At 37.9% G+C, this 15743-nt stretch overlaps 1 protein-coding gene across 2 annotated transcripts in view; it reads left to right on the top strand.

The window, feature by feature from the left end:
* The window catches only part of LOC126334970 (tuberin), a 315576-nt gene that overhangs the window by 194646 nt on the left and 105187 nt on the right, over positions 1 to 15743 (top strand). For both annotated transcript variants that reach the window (XM_049997757.1, XM_049997758.1), the window contains exons 19-20: positions 1053 to 1242; positions 12043 to 12129. In XM_049997757.1, coding sequence (XP_049853714.1) covers positions 1053 to 1242; positions 12043 to 12129 — 277 coding nt within the window. The remainder of the gene's footprint in view (positions 1 to 1052; positions 1243 to 12042; positions 12130 to 15743) is intronic.

The following is a 15743-nucleotide window of genomic DNA, read 5'->3' as shown; positions in this document are numbered from 1 at the left end:
CAGGTGTCACTTGTGTCGTATGTCTGTACGTGAGATTTCCACACTCCTAAATATCCCTAGTCCAGAGTTTCTGATGTGTAGTGCCAACAGTAAAATTTTGAGGAGATGGTGTGGTCGTGTTTTTCATGGAAGAAGTTTGCACACCCTGTTGTTTTGCATGGCATTATCACAGACCTACATTGATGTTTTAGCACCTTCTTGCTTCCCACTGTTGAAGAGCAATTCAGGGATGGTGATTGCATGTTTCAACATGATCAAGCACCTGTTCAAAATTCATGGCCTGTGACGGAGTGGTTACACGACAATGACATCCCTGTAGTGGACTGGCCTGTACAAGTTCCTGACCTGAACCCTGTAGAACACTTTTGGTATGTTGTGGAACGCCAACTTCATGCCAGGCCGCACAGTCAAACATCAATACCTCTCCTCAGTGCAGCACTCCATGAAGAATGGGCTGCCATTCCCCAAGAAACCTTCCAGCACCTGATTGAAAGTATGCATGTGAGAGTGGAAGCTGTCTCTAAGAGTGGGCCAACACCATATTGAATTCCAGCATTACTGCTGGAGGGTGCCACAAACTTGTAAGTCATTTTCAGCCAGGTGTCTGGATACTTTTGATCACATGCTGTATGTATATGAACTAAGTGCTGCAGCTGCTTGAGGATCCTCTCTGGATGGTGATTGGATCTTTATACAGCAGCATGAGAATGCCTCAATTTTGTTTTCAAAACAAACAGTTCGAGAAATCATGATTCTAGCAGACTATATAAAAGTCTTTATATAAAACTGACCACCAGTTGAAATTAGTTTTAAATTGCTTATTTTGCGTTAGGCCTGAACCTTGTACACAAGGTACTACTTCTTCAAGCACTCTGTTTTACTTGCAGTTTACAGAAAATTTGTTAAATCTTGTCTGAACTTAATATACACCTTCACTTATAATACTTTAATTTTCGCAGAGTTGTGAAACCAAATTCTCATGTTTCATCATATTGCTTGACTTAACTGTCATTATTATGTTATTAAAATTTTAAGTTTTGTATTGGTTGCAGATGACAGGTGGTGCTGGAAAAGAGGAGAACAGTAGTGCAAGCCAGCAACAGCTTTCCCGGCAGATGTCAGTGGACCCTTCTCGTCTCTCTTTTCCCACTACTGCTTCAGGGCCTGTGTCATCTGATGATAATCGAAAACTGACAGACACTCATGAGCCAGAACCTGCCAAACTTGATCAGTTGTTATTCGGTGAGTTTCCAGTTGATGCATTTCTAATGATTTGCTTAGAGAGTTTGTAATTAAAGGTGCAGGTCACATCATAATATAAAAATATAGACAAAGGATATACAGTTGGAATTCTCTGCATATTCTATCATGTAGGGATACAACATATTTAGGTAAGCTTTTTCATTGTATCACAGGTATCAGTATTGTTGTTGTTGTTGAGGTCTTCAGTCCTGAGACTGGTTTGATGCAGCTCTCCATGCTATCCTATCTTGTGCAAGTTTCATCATCTCCCAGTACCTACTGCAACCTACATCCTACTGAATCTGCTTAGAGTATCTCTTGGTCTCCCTCTACGATTTTTACCCTCCATGCTGCCCTCCAATGCTAAATTTGTGATCCCTTGATGCCTCAGAACATGCCATACCAACCGGTCCCTTCTTCTCGTCAAGTTGTGCCACAAACTCCTCTTCTCCCCAAATCTATTCAATACCTCCTCATTAGTTATGTGATCTACCCATCTAATCTTCAGCATTCATCTGTAGCACCACATTTCGAAGGCTTCTATTCTCTTCCTGCCCAAACTATTTATCATCCATGTTTCACTTCCATACATGGCTACACTCCATACAAATACTTTCAGAAACGACTTCCTGACACTTAAATCTATACTCGATGTTAACAATTTTCTCTTCTTCAAAAACGCTTTCCTTTCCATTGCCAGTCTACATTTTATATCCTCTCTACTTCGACCATCATCAGTTATCCCCAAATAGCAAAACTCCTTTACTACTTTAAGAGTCTCATTTCCTAATCTAATTCCCTCAGTGTCACCTGACTCAATTCGACTACATTCCATTATCCTCGTTTTGCTTTTCTTGATGTTCATCTTATATCCTCCTTTCAAGACAATGTCCATTCCGTTCAACTGCTCTTCCAAGTCTTTTGCTGTCTCTGACAGAATTACAATGCCATCGGCGAACCTCAAAGTTTTTATTTCTTCTCCATGGATTTTAATATCAACTTTACTGCTTGCTCAATATACAGATTGAATAACATTCGGGAGAGGCTACAACCCTGTCTCACTCCCTTCCCAACCACTACTTCCCTTTCATTTCCCTCGACTCTTATAACTGCAATCTGGTTTCTGTACAAATTGTAAATAGCCTTTCGCCCCCTGTATTTTTTCCCTGCTACCTTTAGAATTTGGAAGAGAGTAGTCCAGTCAACATTGTCAAAAACTTTCTCTAAGTCTACAAATGCTAGAAACGTAGGTTTGCCTTTCCTTAATCTTTCTTCTAAGATAAGTCGTAAGGTCAGTACTGCCTCACGTGTTCCAATATTTCTACGGAATCCAAACTGATCTTCCCCGAGGTCGGCTTCTACCAGTTTTTCCATTCGTCTGTACAGAATTTGCGTTAGTATTTTGCAGCTGTGACTTATTAAACTGATAGTTCGGTAATGTTCACATCTGTCAACACCTGCTTTATTTGATATTGGAATTATTACATTCTTCTTGGAGTCTGAGGGTACTTTGCCTGTCTCATACATCTTGCTCACCAGATGGTAGAGTTTTGTCAGGACTGGTTCTCCCAAGGCCATCAGTAGTTCTAATGGAATGTTGTCTACTCCCGGGGCCTTGTTTCAACTCAGGTCTTTCAGTGCTCTGTCAAACTCTTCACACAGTATCTTATCTCCCATTTCATCTTCATCTACATCCTCTTTCATTTCCATAATATTGTCCTCAAGTACATCGCCCTTGTATAGACCCTCTATATGCTCCTTCCACCTTTCTGCTTTCTCTTCTTTGCTTAGAACTCGGTTTCCATCTGAGCTCTTGATATTCGTGCAAGTGGTTCTCTTTTCTCCAAAGCTCTCTTTAATTTTCCTGTAGGCAGTATCTATCTTACCCTTAGTGAGATAAGTCTCTACATCCTTACATTTGTCCTCTAGCCATCCCTGCTTAGCCATTTTGCACTTCCTGTCAATCTCATTTTTGAGACGGTTGTATTACTTTTTGCCTGCTTCATTTACTGCATTTTTATATTTTCTCCTTTCATCAATTAAATTCAATATTTCTTCTGTTACCCAAGGATTTCTAGCAGCCCTCGTCTTTTTACCTACTTTATCCTCTGCTGCCTTCACTACTTCATCCCTCAAAGCTACCCATTCTTCTTCTACTGTATTTCTTTCCCCCATTCCTGTCAATTGTTCCCTTATGCTCTCCCTGAAACTCTGTACAACCTCTGGTTCTTTCAGTTTATCCAGGTCCCATCTCCTTAAATTCCCACCTTTTTGCAGTTTCTTCATTTTTAATCTGCAGTTCATAACCAGTAGATTGTGGTGAGAGTCCACATCTGCCCCTGGAAATGTCTTACAATTTAAAACCTGGCTCCTAAATCTCTATCTTACCATTATGTAATCTAGCTGAAACCTTCCCGTATCTGCAGGCCTCTTCCATGTATACAACCTTCTTTTATGATTCTTGAACAAAGTGTTAGCTATGATTAAGTTATGCTCTGTGCAAAATTCTACCAGACGGCTTCCTCTTTCATTTCTTACCCCCAATCCATATTCATCTATTATGTTTCCTTCTCTCCCTTTTCCTACACTTGAATTCCAGTCACTCATGAATATTAAATTTTTGTCTCCCTTCACTACCTGAATAATTTCTTTTATCTCATCATATATTTCATCAATTTCTTCATCATCTGCAGAGCTAGTTGGCATATAAACTTGTACTACTGTAGTAGGCGTGGGCTTCATGTCTATCTTGGCCACAATAATCCGTTCACTATGCTGTTTGTAGTAGCTTACCCGCACGCCTATTTTTTTTATTCATTATTATACCTACTCCTGCATTACCTCTATTTGATTTTGTATTTATAACCCTATATTCACCTGACCAAAAAAAAAAAAAAAACAAAAAAACATTACATTGATTGTAGGTGCAGTGACTGTAAACAGTGCACCCCAACTACAGATGGCAAAGTTTAACAAATAAATTTTGTTATTCTTGCTATCACACAAAATTTCTTAGGATCATCATAAACAGTATGTAATTAAGAGAACTGAAATTTAGCTTGAGCCCCCAATACCATGAATGGCAATGACAATAGATAAATAAAATTTATGGAAAACAAAGTCAGTGTTCACAACCAAAATTAATTTAAGTCAAATTCAACACCAACATAAATAAACTGTAATCTGATCAACTCACAATGCAGTGATTTCAACTGCTGATCAGCGAAGAAGAAGAAATCAGTCCACAGTGGCAAACTGAGTTCAAAACTGAACTTGGCGCAAATAGCTCAAAGTTCAAATGACCTTCAGTTGCAAAAATAAGTGTTCTACTGAACAATGGGTAGAAATAAAACTGTGTTGTGATCTCTGCAGAATATCTCTCAGCCCCCCCCCCCCCTTTCCCCCTTAAACTAATGCGAAATATTCCAAACTGTCTCAACCAACAATGCAAAACTGTCTATCACCAGAAGGTCTGTAACCAGTTCTCCACTGAGAGAATCATAGAGCTTGCCTCTTCCAGTCTGTCCCGAACAGCGTGAAATAATAAGGTGGCTGCTATCCTCCTAAGCCCTCGGCACACCCCTTCCTGGAAAATCCAAGCCTCTACATCGCTTAATGACTTCATGTTATTCTCACAACATTTGCAAATGCAATTAAAAATCTGAATGTGCCATTATATAAGTACTAAAAATCTAAATAAATGTGCTAGGGAAGTTCTGGTAGAATGTACACTGAAGAGACAAAGAAACTGGTACACGTGCCTAATATCCTGTAGGGCTCCCACGAGCTCACAAAAGTGCCACAGCACAATGTGGCGAGGACTCGATTAATGTCTGAAGTAGTGCTGGAGAGGACTGACACCATGAATCCTGCGCGGCTGTCTGTAAATCCGTATGAGTATGACAGGGTGGAGGTCTGTTCTGAATAGCACATTGCAAGGCATTCCAGATATGTTCAATAATGTTCATGTCTGGGGAGTTTGGTGGCCAGCAGAAATGTTCAAACTGCGAAGAGTGTTCCTGGTGCCACTCTGTAGCAATTTTGGACGTGTGGGGTGTCGCATTATACTGCTTTAATTGCCCAAGTCTGTCAGAATGCACAATGGACATGAATAGAGGCAGCTGAATAGACAGGATGCTTATGTACGTGTCACCTGTCAGAGTTGTATCTAGGTGCATCAGGGGTCCCATATCATTCCAACTGCACACGCCCCGCACCGTTACAGAGCCTTCACCAGCTTGGACAGTCCCCTGTTGGCATGCAGGATTCATGAGGTTGTCTCCATACCAGTGCATGTCCATCTGTTTGATATAATTTGAAACAAGACTCGTCCGACCAGGCAACATGTTTCCAAGCATCAACAGTCCAATGTCTGTGTAAAGCTTTGTGTCGTGCAGTCATCAAAGGTAGATTAATGGGCCTTCAGCCCCTAAAGCCCACTGTTGGTGTTTCATTGAATGGTTTGCACACTGACACTTGTTGATGGCCCAGCACTGAAATCTGCAGCAATTTGAGGAAAGGTTGTACTTCAGTCACATTGTACGATTCTCTGTAGTCGTAATTGGACATATTCTTGCAGGACCTTTTTTCCAGCTGCAGCAGTGTCAGAGATTTGATGTTTTACCAAATTCCAGATATTCACGGTACACTTGTGAAATGGTCGTACCAGAAAATCCCCACTTCATTGCTATCTTGGAGATGCTGTATCCCATCGCTCATGTGTCAACTATAACATCACATTCAGTCACATCTAAATCTTGGTAACCTGCCACTGTAGCAGCAGTAACTGATCTATACTGTGTTCCTCATAAGAGTAAACCTGATGTAAACAAACACAAACATGATCATTATTCAGCAGCCGTAGCTCTCGTACTCTGGTGGTGTTCTGCTCTTGGAAGGAGGTCCAACTTATGTATTAGATGAAACTTTAAGACAATCTGATGTATTAATAGCCATCAATGTTTTTCTTACTCAGACTTTAGCTACGTAATTTTTGTTTCAAATGTCGTGTACAGTCACAGTATCTGTAAGCACAACTTGTGCTCTGATTGTCTCACAATTCACACACACACACACACACACACACACACACACACACACACACACACACACACACACACACACACACACACACACACACACGTAAGTGTACTCATGTTTGTAGTGGTTCATTAATGAGTTACTGCTTCATAGCCGTGTCCAGTCAATCAAAATAGCTCTGAACTCCGTGCCTTGACTAATTACAGTGTATAGACATGTATGGTACCTCTTTCTTACAGAATTTGACTGCTTTTTCTATTGTCATGATTAGATTAAATGTAGCTCTAATCAGTTTTGAATTGCAGACAAAGCTATGCAAATTATTATCAGTTAATTAATAATTGCAATTAAAATCTTACATACTAAATGTTGTATACAGTGTGTAATCGAGTCTACAAACACATACTGTCTTGCTGTTAGTGTAGCTATTTTGGATTAAATGATGTGCTGATTTTAATCAAAGACCAGTAAAATGTCTTTCAAAGGTTAATTAATAATGGTTATGAAACAGATGAATAGCTCAGTAAATGCACATTGATGAGTATCATATATTTACAGCTCAATCTTCTTTATGTAATAAAAGTTGTGAAAGTTAGTAATCATTTTCTGGTTTCCAGTTAGTCAAATCTGCTCAACGCTATACTTCCCGCGCATATCATCTCTGCATATCAACACAATTATTTGTAGTTTTTCTTTAACATGACGGATCATGCTTTCCTGTATCTATAATAGTCTGTGGGTGCCTCCGGGTGGAGATGTCGTGTCATGCCTAGTGTGTCCAAATCTGAAAGGAGCACATGCGGTCCCCTGACCTTGCTGCTCTGCCCGTCCGTGCCACTTGTGTGTACATCTGCGCCCACCAGGCATCCATCAGAGGCATGCTGACCTGCCTCTCATGGTGCAGAGTGCATTTTTCAGATGCAGTGTCTGACCAGAATTGATCACCAATATTTAGATATGACACTTCATGTTGCAATCGGCGTGTGAGGTGAGCATGAAGTTATGTCACATCATGTACTTGCATGAGGAGCAGTCAGTACATTTGCTGCATTCTGAATCTGTGTATTTACTATAATCTGAACCCAAAGATTACCTATGCTTCTCACTGTATATCATTCACCAATATTTTTTGTTAATGGTAATTATTGTGTAGTTTACAGTTTGTATGTTTTCATCACCAAGTTACCTATAGGTTCATAGGTTTTTATGAACGGCAGCTTCTTCATTCTGCAGTACTGAATCAGTTGATACATTTGTAAGTAGATTTTATGTTGGAAATGTGTACACATTTGTGGTGCTTATTAGTTAATGGATTTGGTCTTGAGATTAAGAACTTGTTTCTGTAACTCTAAAACATAATTTTGTGCACATTTAATACAAACACAGCAACCAGAAGCATAACCTGCTTCTATCAGTTGTTCTGCAGTTATTTATCTGTCAATGTAGCTGTTGTGGTCATCAACCAAAGACTTGTCGACTGCAGTTTTCCACACTACTGTATTTAGTACTTCCTCATTATGTATGTGATTCACTTTTCTACTTGTCAATAGACTCATACAGCTCCAAATTTCAGAAGCTTCTATTCTTTTCTTTTCTAAATTGCTTTTTGTCTACTTCCATACAAGGCTACACCCCAAACAAATGTCTTCAGAACCACTTTTGTAGCCATTTCCAGTCTACATTTTATTTATCCTGTACTTTGGCCATCATCAGTTATTTTCCTGTTCACAGAGCAGAACTCCTCTGCTGCTTTTAGTGTCTCATTTTGTAATCTGATTCCCTTAGTATTGCCTGATTCCATTATCCTTATTTTGCTTTTGTTGATGTTCATCTCATATGCTTTAAAGACACTGTCCGTTCCATTAAACTGCTCTTTCAAGTCTGTTGCTGTCTCTGACAAAATTACGTCATCATTGGCAAACCACAAAGATTTTATTTCTCCTCCCTGAACTTTAATTCCTTCAGATTGAATAACATTAGGAATAGGCTAAATCGAGTCTCACACCCATCTCAACCATTGCTTTCCTTTCATATCCTTTGACTCTTACAGCTGCTGTCAGGTGTCTGTGTAAGTAGTGTACCCTTCAGTCCCGGTATTTTATCCCTGCTATCATCAGAATTTTAGATCGTATTCTAGTCAACAATGTCAAAAGCTTTCTCTAAGTCTACAAATGCTATAAACGTAGGTAAGTGTATGTTTAAACCTGTCTTGTAAGATGAGTTGTAGGATCAGTATTACCTTGTGTGTTCCTATATTTCTCTGGAACCCAAACTGGTCTTTCTCTAGGCCGGCTTCTACCTTTTTTTCCATTCTTCTGCAAACTACAAAGATTTCATAATTCATGCCAGTATTTTGAATGTATGGCTTATGAACTGATAGTTCAGAAATATTCACATCTTTCAGCACATTCTTTCTAGGAAATTGGAATTATCACATTCTTCTTGAAGTCTTGTGCTATTTCCACTGTCTCAAACATCTCATATACCTACTGTGCCAAGGAAATCAGTAGTTCAGGGAGAATGTCATCTACTCCAGGGGCCTGATTTCGACTTGGGTCATTGTGCTCCGTCATATTCTTCTTGCAGTATGTATGTCCCATCTCACCTTCATCTACTTCATCTTTGCATTCTATAATATTGCCTTAGGTTCATTTCCCTTGTGTAGCCCCTCTATTCATTCTGCCTTTCAGCTTAACCTTCCTTGCTTAGTGCTGGTTTTCCACCTGAGCTCTTGATATTCATAAAGCTGCTGCTGCTTCTCTTTCCTCCAAAGACCTCATTACTTTTCCTATAGGTGGAATCTACCTTATCCCTAATTATACATGCTCCTATAGACTTGCATTTTTCCTACAGCCATTCCTGCTTAGCCATGTTGCACTTTGTTAGTCTCATTTTTTGGACACCTGTAGCACCCTTGTGTCTGCTTCATTTGTCACATTTTTGTATTTTCTCTTTTTATCAAATAAATTTGTATATCGTGTAATGTCCAGTAATTTCTACTAGGCCTTGTCTTTTTAATTATTTCATCCTCTTCAGTCAATTTTTGCCTAATGCTCTCTTTGAGACTCTCAGCAACCTCTGGTTCTTTCATATTATTCATTTCCCATATCCTTAATTTCCCATCTTTTTTCAGTTTCTTCAGTTTTAATTTGTGGTTCACAAGCAATGAATTATAGTCAGTGTCCACATCAATACGGAGTGATATTTAAATCGAAAAAATGCGCTTTCTAACAAGCCATTGTACTTTTTCACAAGGGCTGACACTGTGTCAATACATAAGAAAATTTCTCCAGTTCTCGGAGATGACAGTTCGCACTGTAGTACCATACTTAGATGCTGCAGAGAATAAAATATTCCTTAAAAGCACTGACATTCAGTGTTGGTGACTGAGCATTTCCCTCACCTCTAATATGTTGAAGGGATTGTAATCTACGCCTTCAAACCAAAACCAAATTAGAAAGAAGAAAAGTTGAAAAGTCTTCTTTCTCCCCCATATAAAGATAGATAAAGCTAATAAAAACTTAAGTTATTGCTAATGATAACAATAATAATAATAATAATAATAATAATAATAATAATAATAATAATTTCATGAGGCTTGATTGTCAGATATAAGTATTTAAATTAAGTTAATACAGTCACAGAGTGATTAATAGCTCAATGGAACTCAACAGATAAAAGGTTTTCACATATCTGTCTGTATCAGAAATTCATTAATTATGCAAAAGAACATTAAAATTAGGATTTAGGATGGAATGTAAATAATATTGTTATAAAAGCATTGAGACGGCTACTGAGCAGTGCCGAAAAATGCACTATTCAAGGTCAACTCACTCCTTCCTGGCCAAGTGCCCAACTGTAACTAATTTGCATCACAACAGTAACTGGTCTCATGCATATTGTCAACAAGCAAAGATTAACTTATACTGGTAGTCACAGCTACAAGCTAAACAGAGAACTTCATCGATAACTATATATGTATATCTAAATTATTGATAGACGGCAAATAGATTGCCATGTGAGAACACTGTATCCTCACAGACTGATTGTCCACCTGGAGCTCAGTTTTAAACTCCTTCATGACTGGAAAAGAGCATTTTTAAATTTACTTCTTACTAATGACTGTTTTTATAACATTTGAGGAGCCCATTTTTTTAACACTTCCGGTAGTGTGTACAGAATAGCCAGCATTACAGTCTTGACCGATCACTAGTTTTGTAATGAGAAATGTATACTCATATACAATCTTTCATCTCTTATTTTGCAGCTTGGTTGGAAAACTACCATTAGGGACCCAACCACAATTGTTTGAAGCTTGTTATACGTGGAAATTTGATTCTTTAAACATCTGATTACCTTACAAATCAGTTAATGGGTTAAATAGTTGATATCAAGCATATAAAATAGTAGTAGTTTAGAAAGTATTTGAAATTGTGTTTAAAGTTTGTTGGAACACTGGATGAGTAATTTGTGCTCCATTTGAAGCAAAAGCTAGTTTTTCATACATGTCAATGTTCATGGTATCATAGCTCCTGAACCATGTTTTGTACAATGATATTATTTTGCAGGTACATTTGGTGGTGTACATGGATACTGTCTGCAAAATTTTTTGCAAATTGAGTTAGTAGTAAAGAAGTAATAAATTAAAATGTAACATCTGATATTGCAATTTATTGCATGTACAACAAAAATGTAGTAAATGATTAACTTTTTTTTCTTTTCGTAAGTTTGAGGGAGAAGGGGGTTAGCAAAAAAGTTTTGTATAACTTGAAATTGCGTGTCAAGTTTGTTGACATTGGCTAAGTGCTGTCATTCTTAAATACCGGATGAATATAGCCGGGGAAATTTGTGCACTGTGAGTCAGGCTGTCTCAAGATGTATATACTGATTCTAACTGTAGTACTTGACTTACTGTGCTAAACCATTGACACAAGATTATAGCTCTCAGTAAGAAGATTGTGAGCGCATTTTAAATTTGTTTGGTAACTGTATGAAATATTGAAAGTAAAATCTTTGTTGCCCCAGGAAGGCATTAGATAGGCAATCTGCAACTGGAATTATGTGACAGTAATATACATCTTAAACTTGACAGACAATCTTACAGAAAAAGAAATCATTGTAACACTGGCCTTGCTTTTTGGTTGTGAAATTGTCTGATGTTGTAGACACCAGTGTAAATGTAATTTTCAAGTATATAGATGGAATCAGGGAGACACTTTACTGAAATGAAATAAAGCAGCTTTTACAAATCTACCCAAATGCTGCATGTAACGTTTTGAAAACAGTAATTGGGTGTGCAATTTTGCATAGCAATAAGAAAGGTGCCACTTTTAAGATCTTAACTTTTATATTCCAATAAATAAAAATATTTCTTTGACAGGGATCTTATCTCACATTATTATAGAGAAAGCACATTAATTTCTTTTAATCTTTCTAATTTGTTGTTACCTTCCCATTTATAAATCTGAGTGTAAGAAGAGGTACAGTCATTGGTGTTCTAGGAGACAATGATATTTTTATTCATGTCAAGGAAAGTTAATGTTAGTCAAAAGCTTGTTCTACCTGATAATTAAGATTGGAATGTTGTTGGAGAAATGAATGTATTTGCTGTATGTAGTTACTAAATAAAATGATGTGCAGTAATATGAAATTGTTTATGGTCTCTTACAGTCACAAGAAACTATTGCTCTTGTTCATATGACTGTATCCTTAACTTCTAAGTTGTGTTGTTATAAACAATATCACAATTATTTTGTGCAGGTGTGAAAGAATCTGAGAAGCAAGATAGAGAACTTTGTGCTTGTTGGTGTCAAGGCTGGGCAGAGATCTATGTCAGAAGACCTACAGGTATGAACTCAGTCATAGAAAAAAATTAATGTAGACTGTTTGGATTATTCTGGATTACTGTAACAAATCATTAAATAAAACTCTTTATTTAAAGTATATTAAATTGTCATTCACTCACAATCACAGAAAATAGTTTCCTCTCAAATTTTTCTATAATTTTGATCAAGATGTGCTGCTGTTTATTTGATCTTGTCTCTACACTGTGTGTAAGGCCTAGCAAAGTGTGGCTCACAAACCATCCTCCTACAGCAAGTGCTTCTCCCTCCAACTCAACACCTGCAATACCATGCCATCATGGCCCAGCCGCAGCCATGGTGGCCAGTTGCTGGCAGAACTGACAGTGGTTATAGATCGTGAGCCCCACCTTCTCAGCATATTTAAACACATCCGGACATAAGCGATTTAAACCTTGATTTTCATTTCATTATGGGTGTAAAACTCTTACTGAGATATTTAAATACACAGAGGCTAGATATATTTAACTTAATCATGAAAAATTTTGTAATATAAATATCTGAATGCTTTGTAGTGAAGCAGAGTTGATCTTCCAACAACTCATTGCTCACTGCACTGTGCTTCAGCATATTTGATGTACTTTCACAAATATAAGTCGATCCAGAATATGACTGCATTTTAAGACTGAAGTCAGTGAAATTTGGTTGAATCTTGTGCCGTGACATCAAAAATTACGGTGTCTCTTTCTGTTCTGGATGATGTGAACATATCATTTTGTATCTCACACACAACTTCTTGAAGATCAATTCTAACATTAATTGCCATGAAAGAAAATGTCTTCTGGTTCTATAAACTTAAAATCTTTAGAATAGCTGTGAAGCTCTTGGTGATTTCGTCAATAATAGAAATAATCTTGAAAATTTTATTTGGTTTTATTCTTCGTACAATTCATAGTGACTCAGGATATGACAAACATTTTCCTTATTTAGATGCAATTTAAACAATGTGTGGGATCTACTATTATCTGCAAACTTATAAGAAAGTGTGCATTTCTTCCCTTCCAAACATAAATTCAAACAATTTAAGTGATTTCTAAAATCTGTTAAAAATGCAAATTCTGATAGTAAATTGACTCAACTTATTTTCAAATTGTGAACACTCATTATAATGGCATTTAAAAAAATCCAAACCTGACATTCTGGCCAACAAAATTAAACCAAGTAATTCAGGCAAAAAGTAGGCTGTGGCAATGCCATGACGGCACCGCAGTTGTTGAATTGGATAGGAAAACACTCGCTTTAGGGGAATGGCTCGTGAGCCATGCTTTATCAGGCCTGCTGTAAACATTACTACAGGCATCAGCACTTAGTGTTTTATTGTTGGTGTGTAAGATTATAGCATTTTTGCATAAGTTTAATAAACAAAACAGATACACATAACAGAGACTTTAGTCATCAGTAATATATTCTCCTTCACTATTTACAACAGTCTGCCGACTCTGAGGTAACTTTTCAATTCCACAGCTGTTGGTATCATGTGGTTATGAGGCAAAGAACTCATCAAGGCATGTTTGCATTTTCATCTGGAATGGAAGTTCCTTGAAGGTTGTCTAATAGAGAGCAGAAAAGGTGAAAATCTGAGGGCATAAGGTGGGTGCGGAGTGCCTTCCCAGACTGACTCCTGCATGGTTGTCAGTATAGCAGAATGCGGGTGGGCATTATCATGGAGTAGCCTCATTTCATGCAGTCTTCATGGTCATTGTTCGTGAATTGCATCTGCAAGATGTCTCAGTCCTTGACAACAAATGTCAGCAGGGATGGCACACCACACCATCACTGTTACACCAATTGCATAATATTATCTTTTGTGGATAGTCTGGGTCTTTGTATGGGGATTGCTGCTTTTTTGGGACTCAGCCATACCTCTCTTTTCCATTTGTTAGCAAAAATGAAACAATTTCTTGTCACCAATAACAATACAAGATGGAAGTGGTCAATGTTGTCCATGACCCAATTAGTGACAACCAAGGAGGGAGGCACATGTGGCCAACCACTGATTTTTGTGATTTTGGCTTACAGCGTGCAGTTCCCATACAGCAGCTTTGAGAAGCTTCTCCATTCCGTGCAAATGTCACACAAGTGAGGGATGATCACAGTTAATCACATTTGATCATTCTCGAGTACACTGATGTGGATCATTGTAGATTAGTGTGTTTAAATGACCTTCATCAAACTCCAGAAGGTGTTCCTGAATGCAGAGAATCACTAATGTCAAAACAATCCTCCTTAAAAGATGAAAACCATTTTCTTGCCTTGCTCTGTACAATGGCATTATCCCCATATGTGGCACAAATGCTCCTGGCTATCTCCATTGCTGTCACTCCTCTACTGAACTCAAAAGAAGAATATGTTGGAAATGCTTCTCCACTAGCATTCACAGCTCAACTCATTATCTCCAAATGAGAAAATGACAATATGTAAAGTCAAATAGCAACTTGGAATTGCAAATAAAAAATGACAGTAGGGAAATAAACCCTTATTAACTGGATTACCAAAATTAAAAACAAAAACACCACAAACTTGTGCACCGACACAATAATTTATTAAAATAGAATCAATCTGTTGTTGTTGTGGTCTTCAGTCCTGAGACTGGTTTGATGCAGCTCTCCATGCTACACTATCCTATGCAAGCTTCTTCATCTCCCAGTACTTACTGCAACCTACATCCTTCTGAATCTGCTTAGTGTATCCATCTCTTGGTCTCCCTCTACGATTTTTACCCTCCATGCTGCCCTCCAATATTAAATTGGTGATCCCTTGATGCCTCAGAACATGTCCTACCAACCGATCCCTTCTTCTAGTCAAGTTGTGCCACAAATTTGTCTTCTCTCCGAATCTATTCAATACCTCCTCATTAGTTATCAATCTTTTTAATCGAATTTTTAGAAATCTCGTCAGCTTCAACCTAATCCAGTAATGACATCAACTCCTTTTCCAAGAAGGCATCTTGTCTTCATATTTTTAGTAAGGCCTTGGTAACCTCATTGTTGACTGCATGTCACCTCATCTCTTCACAATAACCTGCCAGTTTTCATTAAACCACCAGTTCAGTAAAGGATGTTTTTGCTGCAGTCGCAAGTGAAAGCTGCTTTGCCACTGAACGTTGTAGGAATTGATAGATGATAATCAAGTTACTTTTAACAAAACAGCAAGTCTCAAGCTTCTATAGCTGGCTGAAGTACCTGTCTGCAGCTTCATTTACATCTACGTTTATATTTTGTGAGTGGATAGTGCTTTGTGTACCACTGTCACTTCCTATTTTCCTGTTTCAGTTGTAAATGGTTACGGGAAGAACAGTTGTTGGTAAGCCTCCCTGTCAGCTCACATCTCTATTATTTTATCTTCATGGTCTTTTGTGAGATGTACATAGGAGGAAGCCAGAAAACCTCCCTTGCAGTGTCTGCCACTAGAATTAGTTGAACATCTCCATTTTGTGCTTACTAAATGAATGTGTAACAAAATGTGATGCCCATGTTTGGATCTTACCTATTTTCTCCATCAGTTTTATCTGTTACAAATCCCAGACAGATGATCAGTATTCAAATATTGGTCAAATAAAGATTATATAAGCTTCCTCCATTGTGAGTGGACTGCACTTCC

Source organism: Schistocerca gregaria, chromosome 2 (genome assembly GCF_023897955.1).
Source record: "Schistocerca gregaria isolate iqSchGreg1 chromosome 2, iqSchGreg1.2, whole genome shotgun sequence".
In the NCBI taxonomy this organism is placed as follows: domain Eukaryota; kingdom Metazoa; phylum Arthropoda; class Insecta; order Orthoptera; family Acrididae; genus Schistocerca; species Schistocerca gregaria.
This window is presented reverse-complemented; position numbering and strand designations above follow the sequence as displayed.